The sequence below is a fragment of the Terrapene carolina genome, unplaced genomic scaffold (assembly GCF_002925995.2).
Source record: "Terrapene carolina triunguis isolate 2854851 unplaced genomic scaffold, T_m_triunguis-2.0 Scaffold96, whole genome shotgun sequence".
NCBI classification, from domain to species: Eukaryota; Metazoa; Chordata; order Testudines; family Emydidae; genus Terrapene; species Terrapene triunguis.
This window is the reverse complement of record NW_020664447.1, coordinates 74,661,554-74,677,056: the sequence shown is the minus strand read 5'-3', so window position 1 is coordinate 74,677,056 and position 15,503 is coordinate 74,661,554. Positions and strand designations below refer to the sequence as shown.

Sequence of the window (15,503 nt, the reverse complement as noted above, 5' to 3'; positions counted from 1 at the left end):
AGATTTATTAAGGCACAGTGTTGGTATAAGTCACGTTATTTCATAAACATGTTTATCACTCTACAGGAGTATTCTTCTGTTAGATTTGTTTAACATAATATATAATAGGACAACTAGTGCAGAGTTGATCTGTCACTTTGACAGGTTTGTTATAAGCTGCATTCTTTATTCTTCATCATGGAAAGTTCCAAAGATTCGTTATGATGGGTCTTCAACTTGCTTCCATGGATGTAGAACCAGCCCTGTCAGTCACTGGTAGCAGAAGAAGGCCCCATTCCCTGAAATTCCTTCCAGAGGATTGGTAATTAGTAGTACAGGATATATCCTTTCAACCAGTGTATTTTGTAGCTGCTCAGGAGGGCCATGGCAACCTCAATTAAAAACAGAGCCAAGAGACTGGAAAAACAACCCAAAGGTTCTACCATATGCACCATTCCAGATCCAACCTGGTGTCTGTCCCAGAAATAGACTTGGTGCATACACGTATCTCACTCCTCTCTATCAAAGAGTTGGTGATCCCAGCTGAGGGAGATTTTTCCACCAAAAAGACATCATGGATGGGAGAGTGGACTCCTTAATCAGAAGGAGTTGCAAGGTGACTGTGGACATCCACAACCTCTGTGTACTTTGCAAGAGAAGTTTTGTGTCATCTTTCTGGAAAAATTCTTTATCAGCAGCCTTCAGTCACATCTAGGGATATCCTATTGCTCTCACCCAGAGCAGTGGGGTACAGTACAATATCGTGTAGGCATATGTAGCATCAATCGTAGAGAATATTTGTCCAGGTAAATCAGCTTCTGGAAATTCCCACATACTCCAGTGGGCAGCTTTTTGGAAACCAATGGATAAGGTAGTCACAGACATCGGAAAAGTCTAGGGAAAACTTGACCCTAGTCAGATATTATAGAAAGGAATATAGATAACATGAAATTTTCAGTCTCAGTAGTACAACAAAAGAGACGACCTCTTCAGAAGCAGTAGATTGAACAATCCAGGGTAAATGGGGAAAACCTATTTCTTACAGCACTAAGAACTCATCAGTTTGAACCACTGGAAGAGGTATTGGGAAGGACACACTGATGGAAAGGAAATATGACAATATCTATTACCTCAATAAGGTGACTTTTTGCAATATGGAGTATGCTCAAAAGGCTCGGTAAAATACCTGTCATTCTGAGATGATTTTTCAAACTGGCAAAAAGAAAACTGTTTTTTTTTTTTTTTCATAGAAATCAAGAGTTTTTCACGTGTTTTTGTCCCAACTCTTTGCATCTGGAAAAGAAGCTTTAGCACACTTCAGATCTACAAGAAGCACTCAGTGTTTTTTATGTAAAAGCCAGGAGGGTATCTAAAACGTCTAGATTTTTATTAATCCAGATGGATCATTTTTCACTCCTACAAAATAGTAAACCTTACTCATCTATCAAATATCAAATCCCATTTCTTAAGAGCGATGATGAGCACAGGAGCAGAGAAGTTATATCGTTTCTACAAGGAGAGCTGGAAGGCAGTCACATAGTCACCATAAATGCATATGTTCACTGAAATCCTCAGATTGGTCATCCAAACTTCAGTCAGTGTCATTTTAGGCAAAAGAATTCTGTGGCCAGTGCCACAGCCAAGGAAAGATGAGGTGTAGATATAGTTTGCCTCATTTTTTGGTGTACATAAGTAAAGGTTGAACTTGCTTCTCATTCTGGAGGCATACTACTGAGAAAATCCTAGTGCAATGGGTCTTTGAATCTTAGCAGAATGAAGAATGGGAAGACTTATCCAATCTTTATATAAAAGCTGCCTTTTTTTGAGAAATAAGGTCCATAGAGCATGGACACAAAGGGCTCACCCAGAGGTGGATAGATATGGAAAATGGCATTCAGAACTTTCATTTTATTCATAGGGAATATTATTCTGGTGCTCTGCAGTAGGAGAGACTTTTGTTTTTCAGCGTAGAATTAACACAATTGTTAATTTAGGAAAGTAATACTTGTCTCAGCTAGCAGGAAGTTCTGGGCATGAGGCATTCTCCTGCTGACTAATGACTCTGAAGTCTGGTTTTGACCCCAACCTGCAAGAAGGCTGAAGACCAGTTATAATGGGTCTTGTTGTTCAAAAAAAAAAGGGGGGGGGGAGAAATTCAGGTTAGTTTGGGTGAATTTTCCTGTTCTACCTTTTTAGAAACATATCTCCAAAGGTTTTAATAAAGTATTATGATTTTGTTTCATACCAGTCTCAACAGATCTTATGAAATATTTGTTCTAGGAATGAGAATTCAAGTGAACTTTGCTGAAATAGTCATATTAACATATTTTTCTCTCTTTGATTGTAGATTCCAGAATGTTTGAGAGATAGTTACCCCAAACCTGATCATCCCTGTTATCTGTATGTAATAGGAATGGTGTTAACTACCCCTTTGCCTGATGAGCTCAACTTTAGGAGGCGAAAGCTGTATCCTCCTGAGGATACAACACGATGCTTTGGAATACTGACAGCCAAACCTATACCTCAGGTAATGAATCTGACTTTCTCTTACCCATCTGTGCCTGACAATTCTACTACTATTCATGACTCAAAGCACTGCGGCAGGCCAGAGACCAGAGCACATGTCAATTCTGCCTTCCTGGAGCAGTCTTGAAAACTGGATCTCCAATTATCATAGAGTATTGTGTACAGTTATTTCCACAGTTTAACTTCTTCCTATCAAACTTTTCTCATTGTAATTTTATATTCTCTGATTGAGAGTGCCAAATTCTTCTTCTAAGGTAGGACATTTCTGACTAGCCTCATCTGAGCTGAAAATGGGAGATAAGGCTAAGCACAGGCTGAGGAAATATACCTCTTTCTTTGTTTTTTCCCAACCATCCATTGAGAGGAGATCTGTGCTTATGTTGTGCTCAGAACAAATCATGTTCTGTTACCTGTTCAGAGGGCTTGTCCACACAATACCAACCATGGCCCTGCACTCAGCAGTATCACCAGCACTCTGCAGCTCCTTCAGCACCTCTATAGCAGCAGGAGTCTGTGGCATCACAGTGCAGGGGTTATGGACACTTTTAGAGCTCTGCTGCTCCCTCACTGTAGTGTCCACCTAGCGTTCCTGGGGTGCCTGTCCCACATTCATCAACTCCCTCACTCCCAGAAGTTTGCATCTGACTATTGGTAAAGGTAATATCTCCCTCCCCATAAATCATCCCATAGATTTTGTGTTTTATAGGGACACAAACCCCATTACACATCCTCTTTCTCAGTACACTCCTCCCCCAATGTCGTTAAGACCCTTTGGGCCACTCATTTATAATTCTATGCCCTTCTGGGCACAGAATCTTATCAGACTCGAGGAAACTATGTAATTCCAATTTCACTAGTGCCTGCTCTTTGTGTATCAGCTCGTGCACAGCATCACAACCGAGCCCGTTTCTAACAATGGCTCTCCACACCTGCCTCCTCTAAAACTTGCTGACAAGTTGAGAAACAAGTAAAATCTTTCATGCTAGTTCTCAGTAGCACAAGGAAAGGGATGATTGCATTGTTTTTGATTCAAATTCTGATCAATCCTGAAAGAAACAGTTAGGGATCAAATCCAGAAGAAAATGTCCTTCACCTAGTCTCTCTTCACAGGAGAGAATGAAATCCTCAGTGAAGACATGAGGATAGCATTGCCCTTGTTATTGATAAGAAAATGCAGGGCAATTAAGAAAAACTCTAGAGAGAAGCCAAAGTTTAAAAAGGGAACTTTATCAGGTAGCCCCTGCTCTCTTAAAAAAAAAAAAAAGGGGGTCATTTTCTAGGTTAGAGAGAACTTAAACTTTTCTGAACAGTGAAACTGTATCAAAATGATGGTTTCCACTTGCATTTCTGTATGTGTAAATTAATGTTCATTAATACCTAAATCCTGACAAAAACATTAATCACTGTTCTATAGGGACAGTCCTATTCTGGAAGAAGTACATATGGTATTTTCTAAGACATCTTTCAGTATCTAATTTTTGTTATCTTTTTGTTTCTCTTTATGTACTTAGATTCCTCATTTTCCTGTGTACACACGTTCTGGAGAGGTTACTATATCTATTGAGCTAAAGAAGTCTGGTTTTATGTTGTCTTTACAAATGCTTGAGCTGATCACAAGACTTCACCAGTACATTTTCTCACATATTCTTCGGCTTGAGAAACCTGCACTAGAGTTCAGACCTACAGAAGCTGATTCAGCCTATTGTGTTCTACCTCTTAATGTTGGTAAGGATTGAGTTTCTTTAAACATTCCCTTTAGTTTGCTTTATAACAACAAACTAGTTACTTTAGTATTTTGTCAGCCTTCAGAGTTGTTATATTTCATATATCATTTTAATATAGTAACAACAGCAGAAATATGTTAGTATGCAGGTTGGTTTCTGTTACCTTTCCCCACTTCTTTGCAATTCTAAGTGTGCTTGAAATTAGTACAAATCATCTTTTAGCAGTATGTTTTCAGGTGAACCAGGAAGAATCTAAAACTATCTAGATGTGCTGTTATAAGTGCAAGGTTTTCCTCAAGATTTTAGGGAAGAGGGGAGGCAAAGAGTGTATTGACAGCAAATAGTCTTTGCAAGTTAAAAATAATGCAACTTCCAGTTTGGGAAACCCAACAAAATAAATGAAATATGTCTTTTCTTTTTAAGTTGATGACTCCAGCACTTTGGACATTGATTTTAAGTTTATGGAAGATATTGAAAAATCTGAAGCACGTACAGGCATTCCCAGTACAAAGTACACAAAGGAAACTCCATTTATTTTCAAATTAGAAGATTACCAGGATGCAGTTATCATTCCAAGGTGAGGATTGTATCATCTGTGACGTTCAGTGTGTAGAAAATGTATCTGTATAAATATTTGCCATATAAGTTATGTAACTTATGTATTGGAGCAAAGCAACTGCCTATATTTAGTATACACAATTAACCTGATGACATTTGAAGATAAATTACATTATTTAATAATAGAGTCATTTTGATGAGAAGTTTGTGGTATGATTCATACAGAAATATAATACTGGGATTTTAATGTATTGTCACTACAAAATCTGTTACATGCCCATAAGGAACAGAGCAAGTCATCACAAAACTTTCATAGTATTCTGCCAAAAGCTGTGACAATACCAGCAGCTAGTTTACTGGAACTATTTTAAATTGGGGAGACTGGTGATGAGCCTATCTCTAGTTACATCTCCTTGATACAGAAGTCTTGCCAGAGCAGTCCCAAAGACAGTGAAGAATGACCCTCTCACTGCAGCTCCATCAGCAGTATCAATGATGGGAATGATAGCGGAGACAAGCTGCTAGTGGCCACCAGTGTTTTAACCACCGTGTCATCTAAGAATGGCTTAATGACATGGGGGTAAGTCCTAAACTGGCATAAATGTCATAGTTGCATTGACTTCAGTGAAACTATGACATTTGATCCCAGCTGGGGATTTGCCCCGTTGTGGTTAAAAGACAGTGGATGGTCTTCACTAGCACCCCCTCTGTTGCTACCCCCAGTGGAACTGCATTGGTAGTAGTAACAATGGGAGACTTAGGAGTTGAGGAGGGGGAGACTTGAATTACATTCCTAGCGAGAATTATTTGTTGCCAACTGGTAATGGCTAGGCAAGGTGGGGTGGACAACATGGACTACTGACATAATTGAATATTCTGTCTCATTTGTTTGTATCTTAAAAGAGAAAACCTCTTAAAACCTGCAAATAGTGCATGTATTCAGTTTACATAAACATGTTTCTATCACAGTTACCCTTGTTATACCCCTGTTTGATTGCAAGGGATTGTCTCCTAACTATGTGTTTGTACAGTGCCCAGAATCATTAGAGTACACATAATAAGTATGCAAGGGCTGATAAGTTAAATGAGTTTCCTGAAGGCTGCTTTAACTTAAGCATCCACTGTTTTCTAGAATTTTGAAAAAAATTAAAAAAAAAAAAAAAAAAAAGGTGGTCATGGAAAGGAACAGTCTTGGTTGCCATTTTGGAATAAGGTTGAAAAGATTAAATAAATTATTAGAGATTTTACTTCATTTAGAGAAATCTACTCAGATATGTAAATATTTAGATAGGAATTGAAAATGACAGACACATCAGAAACTAAGACCAAAGTGCCCAAAAAAATATGCAAATCTCATAGTTAAGAATATATCTTGCTAGCTATCTCAATTTGTGCAAAATGGTGTGTGAACATCACATTTATACTAGCTTTAAAGGGCAGTACTAAACCTCTGGAGTATTCCAGTGTTAGAAAATGGATATTTGAAACTTTTTCTATTTTTGTAAGAAGGAAGAGGCCATAAATGGGTTGAGAACCAGACTCAAATGCCAAGTGTAGTATTGGTATAAGTTTGTATCATTCTGGCTTCTGTGGAACATTCACCTACCCTATATCTTTCTTCAAGGGATTTTTTAATTTTGCATTTGGCTTGTGATGTTTTTGGTTTGTCTTAGGGATTTTTTTATTTATTTGAAATAACAGCTTGTTGAAATAACAAAAAAATTCTGTTTATTTAATCATTCTAAAATTGTGTGATAGGACCAACGTCTTTTTATAGAAAAGTTTAAACATATTTAAGAGCTTCTGAAAAATTAAAAATGTTGGGACTAAATTTCTATATTGGTTAAGAAAAATATTTATCATTTGTAAAATAAGTGCTCAGATTGAAGCAGACAGTCTAAAGTATATATTTATTTCATTATACATAACCCTTTTAAAATTGATACTTAATTTTATTAAAATTAGGTGTTCTGGGTTCCTATTTCTTCACAGAAAATAATTGTATAGGGTAATTAATTTTTTTCTACTCTGTTGTATATAAGTTCTTATACTGCACTCCTCATCACCATAGTCTTTGATTTGGTACATCTATTCAGTTTCTGCACAAAAAACTAATTACTTGAGTTATGTAATATCTTAGAATCATAGGATATCAGGGTTGGAAGGGACCTCAGGAGATCTAGTCCAACCCCCTGCTCAAAGCAGGACCAATCCCCAGACAGATTTTTTGTCCCAGATCCCTAAATGGCCTCCTCAAGGATCGAAGTCACAACCCTGGGTTTAGTAGGCCAATGCACGAACCACTGAGCTGACCCTCCCCACAATGCAGAATCAGAGCCTTAGGTAGAAAATTTGCTCAAAGAATGCTTTTCATTCCAAACTATCTGATTTTGTTTAGGTATCGAAATTTTGATCAGCCTCATCGATTCTATGTAGCTGATGTATACACTGATCTTACTCCACTCAGTAAATTTCCTTCCCCTGAATATGAAACTTTTGCTGAATATTATAAAACTAAGTATAATCTTGACCTGACCAATCTCAACCAGCCACTGCTGGATGTGGACCACACGTCTTCAAGGTGAGGAGATTCTGAATAGTATAAACCTAGTTTAACTCCTTTTTGGGTTTTATATCTTATGGTCTTGCAACATTTATAATGAACCATTTTGTTCTGTTGTAAACTGTGATAAAGTTGACAATCTTATTTTCAAAAAATTTTATGTCATTTTTTTGGGCAGTCATCATTAAAGGGCCTGATTTTCAGCAGGCAAATGATTTCTGAAAATAAGTTTTTGTTTTTTTTAAAAGTGTTGGTGGTCAAAATCATTTGAAAACTTAGTTCAACATGGTTTAATTAGAATTTTTTGTATATTTACATTAAAGGAAATATTTTCACAATATATTTTTAGACTTAATCTTTTGACTCCTCGCCATTTGAACCAGAAGGGGAAAGCTCTTCCACTAAGCAGTGCTGAGAAGAGGAAAGCTAAGTGGGAAAGTCTGCAAAATAAGCAGGTAATGAACTGCTCTCCATTCTAAACTGTTTAATTCAGCTTACTTAATTAACCATACTTAAGAGCTTTTGAGATTATTTTTAAAAGTAAAACTCTCTCCCTCCTTCAAAGATATTGGTTCCGGAACTCTGTGCTATACATCCTATTCCAGCATCGCTGTGGAGAAAAGCAGTTTGTCTCCCCAGCATACTTTATCGTCTGCACTGCCTGTTGACAGCAGAGGAACTGAGAGCCCAAACAGCCACTGATGCTGGTGTAGGGGTTAAATCACTTCCTGCAGACTTCAGGTATTTACTATGCCACACATATATGCATTATAAATCTTCTTGAACAGCTAAGTGAAAATTTGCAAATGCTGCAACAGTGCAAAATTGAGCTGCTCTGTATGGCTCATATAATTTTTTCAGTTGGGCATATAGCTAGAAAATACTTGATTGTAAATAGTGGAGTTGGATACTACAATGATTGTTCTTTCTTTTAAAAAAAAAAAGCGCTACTTTTTTAATATGTAAAAATGTACATGCATAAGGAGTTTTCTCATGCCTTTGCTTTGAGATATTTTTTAATCAAAATCAACATTTATTTTGCAGATATCCTAACCTGGACTTTGGGTGGAAAAAGTCCATTGACAGCAAATCCTTCATCTCTATTCCTAGCTCTTCTTTAGCAGAGAATGAAAATTACTGTAAGCACAGCACAATTGTAGTCCCTGAAAATGCTGCACATCAAGGTGCTACTAGAGCCTCCTCTGCAGAAAATCATGACCAAATGTCTGTGAACTACATAACATTGCTCAATGAGTCACCCAGTAAACTCCAAATTGATGTATCGGTAGAACTTGCAGCAATTAATGGTGTTTCTTATAATAAAAATCTTGCCAATGGCAATTGTGATTTAGTTAACAGAGACTTTTGCCAAGGAAATCAACTGAATTACTGCAGGCAGGAAATACCTGTACAACCAACTACCTCATATCCCATTCAGAATTTATACAACAGTGAGAACCAGCCCAAGCCCAGCAATGAATGTACTCTACTGAGTAATAAATACCGTGACGGAAATGTTAACAAATCTACCTCAGATGGAAGCCCCAAAATGGCAGTGACCACCAATATTTCAGAAGCTCTTAATTTTTCAAAAGACAGAATGGATTCTGAAAAGAACTGTTCCAGTGGATACTCCTCAAAAACTCTTGGCCCAAACCCTGGTCTCATTCTTCAGGCTTTGACTCTTTCAAATGCTAGTGATGGATTTAATCTAGAGCGGCTCGAAATGCTTGGTGATTCATTTTTAAAGCATGCCATCACTACATATTTGTTTTGCACTTACCCAGATGCTCATGAGGGACGCCTGTCATATATGAGAAGTAAAAAAGTGAGTAGCTAATGATCTATCACTATTTTGTTAAACATTGGCTACAAACATGATTTATAGATAAAATATTTGAACACTGAATAGGTAATATGTTAATACATATTTATATGTACCAGATATTGTCTGTCTAAAAGAAAATTACAGCCTGTGTTATAAATTTGCTCGCATGCATGTTAGGAATACAATTGTACAATACAATCCTCTCTTCTTTAAAATGACTAAAATAATTCATTTGATATACCGTCAAAATAAATTAATATCTGGATTATATCATAATTAAAGCTACATTTATGGACAAACTTCTCCTCAGAACTGTTAATTTTTTTTTTTATGCCAAGATTTAATTTAAACAATGGGCTTGTGATACATCTTGTTAAGGTGGTAATCAAGAATGCTACTGTATAATGGGATGTGTATTGTGTAAATTTTTACTATTATTCAGAAAGTTATAATTTTATTTATAAATAAGGCTTTAACTTTTCAAGAAACTATAGACATAAATGTTAAAAAGTTACTTCTGTTTTTAGGCCAGGATTTGGCCAGTCACAGGTACAATATTAGGAAGGCTGCATAATAACCTCTGAGAACTGGAAAAGATATCTGTATATAAATTATTATATGTGTGTTTTATTTTAAATAAGAAATGCATGACTGTTTTACAAATATGCTATCATTTATTTTAAAGGGACAAGAATTTGTTTAGGCATATAAAATTGACTATATTTGTATTCTCATATACTTTTGTATGCATGTATACGTAGATGTTTATAAGTGGTTTTTTCTTAAAGGTCAGTAATTGTAACTTGTATCGTCTTGGGAAGAAGAAAGGGCTGCCTAGTCGTATGGTGGTATCTATTTTTGATCCACCCGTCAACTGGCTCCCCCCTGGTTACATAGTAAACCAAGACAAGAGTAACGCAGACAAATGGGAGAAAGATGAAATGGTAAGCGCTCATTGAAATATGTTAAGACTTAAATATCTTTTTGTATATAATATTATATCACAAAGTGGAAGGACGGGAAAACGAGCTCTCATTTTATCAGGCTTCAGCAAAATGTAGCTTCCTACATCTTCATTTCCTACCTTTCTTTAAAATATCTATATCATTTATGAAAAATATGGGGGAAAGAGATGTTGATGGAGAACTTAGGAAGGGCAATTTGTGAAACAAATTACTGAAGATGGTTCAGAAATGAGTGTATATCTTAGTGGCATAATAGCTTAAATATTTTAAAAGAAAGCTTCCATCCATTATTCTCAGCACACTTTTGTGGAAGCGCACGTAATTTGAAGTGTTTCTCCCCTCATGCAAACTGTGAAATATATGCATAAACGATGTTTTTGACTAACATTTCTGTACTGCACACTATTGGTGGCTAAACATCATTTTGCTGAAAAATGAGCCCATCTTTGGCAATATGGGCAGCACAGCATCAGATTCTGTGAGCTAGTTTTTGTTCTGCTTTACCAGGTGCCCTAACTGCTACCTAGTACAACTAGTATTTTCTTAATTGTGTGATTGAGTGGAGGTGATGATTGGTTTGAGAAGTTTCTCAATAGTAATTGACTGTTGCCAGATGGCATTTTATCTTTAATGGTTAAAGATTGATGATTCCTTTTCTACAGTGGTCTCAAACAGAACCATTTTTCTTTTTTGAAATTTAAACTTTAAATAGGTGAGGGCTGAAGAATCTGTTTATCTCCTATCCAGAGTGAACACAAAAATATCTTGACTACTTTTAGATATTTTGTTTGTCTCTCATACAGTGCAGTTCTACACATATTGTGCAGTTCATCTGCTGATCCTAAACCAGAGTTGCAGCTGACTGTAAACTGATCTTTGGTCCCTAATGTTAAGCCCCGATACTGCCAAAGTGATGGATTTCACTTTTCTGTGAGATTGTGCCCACCAGCAGGCTCAGAATGGCAACTCTCAATTAAAAACTTTGCAGATTTCATTTTGTAAAAGACTTGTAATACCTGCATGTTTCACCCTATGAACTCTCAAAAAGTTAGAGTAAAAATGGGTGCTCTTGCTTTAAAAAAAAAAAAAAAAAAATCACTAATCATATGGCATTAATGACTTAATCTGGTAAATATTCAGAATGTGTTTTTTTTTTTTTTTTTAATACAATACTCTGAATACAGAACCACCAGAGGGCACACAAGAGGACTGTTAAACAGATGAACTGTCTGACTAAATCTTTATTGAAGAATAAAACCTGATTATTGTAGTTCTGTATTCTGCCAAAGTTTCATTTCAAAAGGATTTATCATTATACTATTCTAAAAATAAAATGGCATATTTTGAGGCTGCAGCTGATAAATTACTTGGGGGAAAAAATTATTCTTCGTAACCCTTTAACGGCTTATGTCCTTGCCAGTCACAAATTTTATATATATTTCAGTCCAGTACTCATATTGGACAGTGATCTCACAAGATATGTTTATTGCTGCCAAGTGTAAAATAGTAATTTCACTGTCAAGGAATAAATTCCATTCTTTTTGGGGAGAGGGTTAACTAGAACTCTGATAATACTTTGAATAACTGTTGTTAAAACATTGTAGACAAATGCTGGGATTCTTGGCCTGGCCGAACCATATAAGAAAAATGCAAGTAGTTTAGTTGTCTGATTAAATAACTAAATTTGAAAAAGCATAAAAGGAACATTTAAGCATATTTGATCTTTGGTTTGAAATATAAGTAGTGACAGGAAAAAAAAATGTGTTTATAATTTATTTAAAATAAATTGAAGTTTTTTTGAGCTGTGTGGGTTTTGAAGCCTAGGGGCAGTAGTTTCTGAAAAAGTGCTATCTAGCACAAAGCAAAATTATCAGAATTTGGCTTCCAAATGTCTATATAATGAAATATTAGGACTAGTTTGTTCTTTCTCACAGAGTTCACGTATCTGTATCAAAACTCTCTTTTTTGCTCAGAGTTCAGGGTGGTGGTGGTGTTTTTTCCTTTGGGAAAATTTAAAATTGATAGATCTCATTCATAATCACTTAAGTCTATTTTGAAACTGCTGTTTGGGCATCTGTCATTCTTAGTTGGAGTGGTCAAAATTCTGCTTTCAGGCCAGATATGGAGTATGGAGCTTTTACCGTTCATTTTCCTTTCTAATATGGAAATGTGGCCTCCTAATATGTCATTTTCCAAAATACTATATGCTCCCTTCTGATCAGAGTATTTGGAGCACTGCATGTTAGGGCCATAGTATCTCCAAGCCATACATCCATACTTAAAAATGAGGGCAAATATAAACTCTTCCATTTTATTCAAAGTGGAATGGTCCTTAGGCTTGTAGGCCCCAATCCAGGAAAGTGCTTTGGGTCTGATCCTGCTCCGATTAAATGGCAAAACTTCCATTGACTTCAGTGGTGCCAGGATCAAGCACACAAGCAACTGCACTGACCTTAACTGATTTCTTGGGTGAGGGCCTTAGCAAGCTGCCAGTGCAATCCTTAGTTAGGTAACATTTTGACATACCTGTTTTTGATGATTTACTCCAAGCCATACAAATTTGATACCTGTTATTTTTCATTAATCATATGTATCACTAATTTTTCCTCCTTTCAGTGACAAATTCACAGAGCAGAAATAAAATGGAGCAACAATATAAAACAAAAATTATATCTACTTCTAATTAAACTAAAATGTAACCCAGGAGATTTTGCTTAACTGAATACCTCTTAAGAGAATTAACAGTCTCTTAATGTATCCCCTTTGGAGTAGTTTTTGAGTTATTGTATTGTTTCACTCAATGTGCACATTAATATTTTGTCCAAAAATGCAATTTTTAAGAAACATGCTGTCTAAATTTGTGTTTTCTCCATTCTTAGCCTGATCTTATGAAATATTTGCAATATTACAAAAATGCATGACAAATTGGAAAAATCTTTTTGGCAAAACAGAGTGTGGAAGGTTCTCTGTTAGAACCTACATTGTCTTAATTTTTTTCTGACTCACTTTTTTCAAATACAGCTCGTATTGCATAATCAAAAATTGGCCTGTGCTTTCCCCCCTTCTCCCCTCCCCCTTTTTTTTTTCTTTTAAGTTAGATGACTTACCAAGTTACTGAATCCCCAGCACAATCTATCCAGGCCATCACCCACATAAACATCAAACTTTTGCCAAACTGCCATTAGAGCTCCTGGGTTTTTTTTTGTCTTTTCTGTCTATATATAAAAATCACCGTATGTTGATTCTCTAAATTTGTTTTCCTTCATGTTTGCCAGTAGACTACAAACTACTTGATAATGTGGGAAAACTGGCACTTTGCTGCTTAGAGAAAAATTATTACAGTAGCCCAAGGATAAAAGGGATTTTTATAATTGTTTCACTGGAACCCTTTTTCATGTTTCATGTATGTTGATGTGAATATCTCAAAAGCATGAATATGGGGCAGCATGCCTATGATTTACTTCCAATAAGGTTTGCAAAAACCCTATAATAAAATTTATGTACTGTAGAAATGCTATTCATATTACCGTCCTTGATTGTGTATGGTAGCATTACTTAGCAGCCAGAGATAGAGAGAAAAATAAATTTTGGTACATCTAATGTCACTATTTTAAAATTGGTGTCATGTCTTCCCCCCACCCCCGTTTCTATGTGCATAAGTGGGTTATGGGTGGTTTTTATTTTTTTTTAAGCGACTTATGTACTAGACACAAGTAAACAAAAAAAATCCTCTGCTTTTTTTGTATTCCTATGAAACTTAGATGCTCATTGTAAGAAATTATATTTAATATATATTGTAACAATAAAGGTTGCTTATAGTACAATGAAATTTTCTCCAAGGCTTTAGTCTTAGAATGAGAATAATAATTGGTATTGCTCTTTGCATCTGATTAAACAAGTTAATTCATATCAATTAACACAAAACAAATGGTCATGCTTTTAAAGTTAGCTGACAGTGGTTATAACTGAAAATTATTATCTCTTGTGCTTTCAGAGTTATGAAACTTGTTTAAAAGGTAATTATACCTTTTTTTTCCCCGTGCCTCATTTTATTTCTTCTTTCAGACAAAAGAAAGCTTGTTAGCTAATGGTAAACTTGATGACGATTATGACGATGAAGAGGATGAAGACCTAATGTGGAGGTTACCCAAGGAAGAAGCTGACCTTGAAGATGATTTTTTGGAATATGATCAGGAACATATCAAATTCATTGATAATATGTTAATGGGATCCGGGGCTTTTGTGAAGAAAATTTCTCTCTCACCCTTTTCAACCACTGATTCTAGCTATGAATGGAAAGCACCCAAAAAATCATCCCTGGGTAATATTCAATTTTCTTCAGATTTTGATGATTTTGACTACAGTTCTTGGGATGCTATGTGTTATCTGGATCCTAGCAAGGCTGTCGAAGAAGATGATTTTGTAGTAGGTTTCTGGAATCCGTCAGAAGAAAACTGTGGTGTTGACACAGGAAAACAGTCCATCTCGTATGACTTGCATACAGAGCAGTGTATTGCTGACAAAAGCATTGCAGATTGTGTGGAAGCCTTGCTAGGCTGCTATCTGACTAGCTGTGGAGAAAGAGCTGCTCAGCTTTTCCTGTGTTCATTAGGGTTAAAGGTGCTCCCAGTAATGAAAAAAACTGAGTGGAACAGCGCTTTGTGTTCTAGCAGGGAGAATTTTAACAGTCAACAGAAAAATCTTTCACCAAACTGTGCTTCTGCCTCTGTAGCCAATTCAGAGTGTTCTCTGTGTAAAGAAATGGAGTATGGCTGTTTGAAGATTCCACCAAGGTGTATGTTTGATCACCCAGATGCTGAAAAAACCCTGAATCACCTGATATCTGGTTTTGAAAATTTTGAGAAGAAAATTAACTACAGTTTTAAGAATAAGGCTTATCTTCTTCAGGCATTTACTCATGCCTCCTACCATTACAATACCATTACTGGTAAGTTGTCTGAAAGAAATTACTTCATTTCAGTATTAGATTGATATAAATAAAGGATGTACAGTGCAGGTTATTTTTTGTGCACAGATCTTGACTTCTTTTATATGTGAAAATAATTGCCTCTTAATACAAAAATGAATACCAAGGAGGATCTTCTTTCTGCTCTTTTTAAGGGGTCTGCCAGCAGGGCCGGCTCCAGGCACCAAGCACCCAAGCTGGTGCTTGGGGCGGCACCTGGAGGGGGGCGGCGGCGCGGCGCTCTGGCCGCCAGGGGGGGGAGAGCCGAGCCCCAGCCGGGGCTCGCCGTCCTCCCCCCAGGGCTCTGGCCGCCCTGCCCCCGGCGCTCTGGCCGCCGGGGGGGGGAGAGCCGAGCCCCAGCCGGGGCTCGCTGCCCTGCCCCCAGCGCTCTGGC

General features: G+C 36.7%; 1 protein-coding gene across 3 annotated transcripts in view; it reads left to right on the top strand.

Annotated features, from left to right (window-relative positions):
• The window catches only part of DICER1 (dicer 1, ribonuclease III), a 107,290-nt gene that overhangs the window by 80,875 nt on the left and 10,912 nt on the right, over nucleotides 1-15,503 (top strand). For all 3 annotated transcript variants that reach the window (XM_024219338.3, XM_024219337.3, XM_024219340.2), the window contains 9 exons: nucleotides 2,327-2,506; nucleotides 4,017-4,230; nucleotides 4,653-4,806; nucleotides 7,186-7,368; nucleotides 7,700-7,805; nucleotides 7,916-8,091; nucleotides 8,395-9,178; nucleotides 9,967-10,122; nucleotides 14,209-15,091. In XM_024219338.3, the coding sequence (XP_024075106.1) occupies nucleotides 2,327-2,506; nucleotides 4,017-4,230; nucleotides 4,653-4,806; nucleotides 7,186-7,368; nucleotides 7,700-7,805; nucleotides 7,916-8,091; nucleotides 8,395-9,178; nucleotides 9,967-10,122; nucleotides 14,209-15,091 (2,836 nt within the window). The remainder of the gene's footprint in view (nucleotides 1-2,326; nucleotides 2,507-4,016; nucleotides 4,231-4,652; nucleotides 4,807-7,185; nucleotides 7,369-7,699; nucleotides 7,806-7,915; nucleotides 8,092-8,394; nucleotides 9,179-9,966; nucleotides 10,123-14,208; nucleotides 15,092-15,503) is intronic.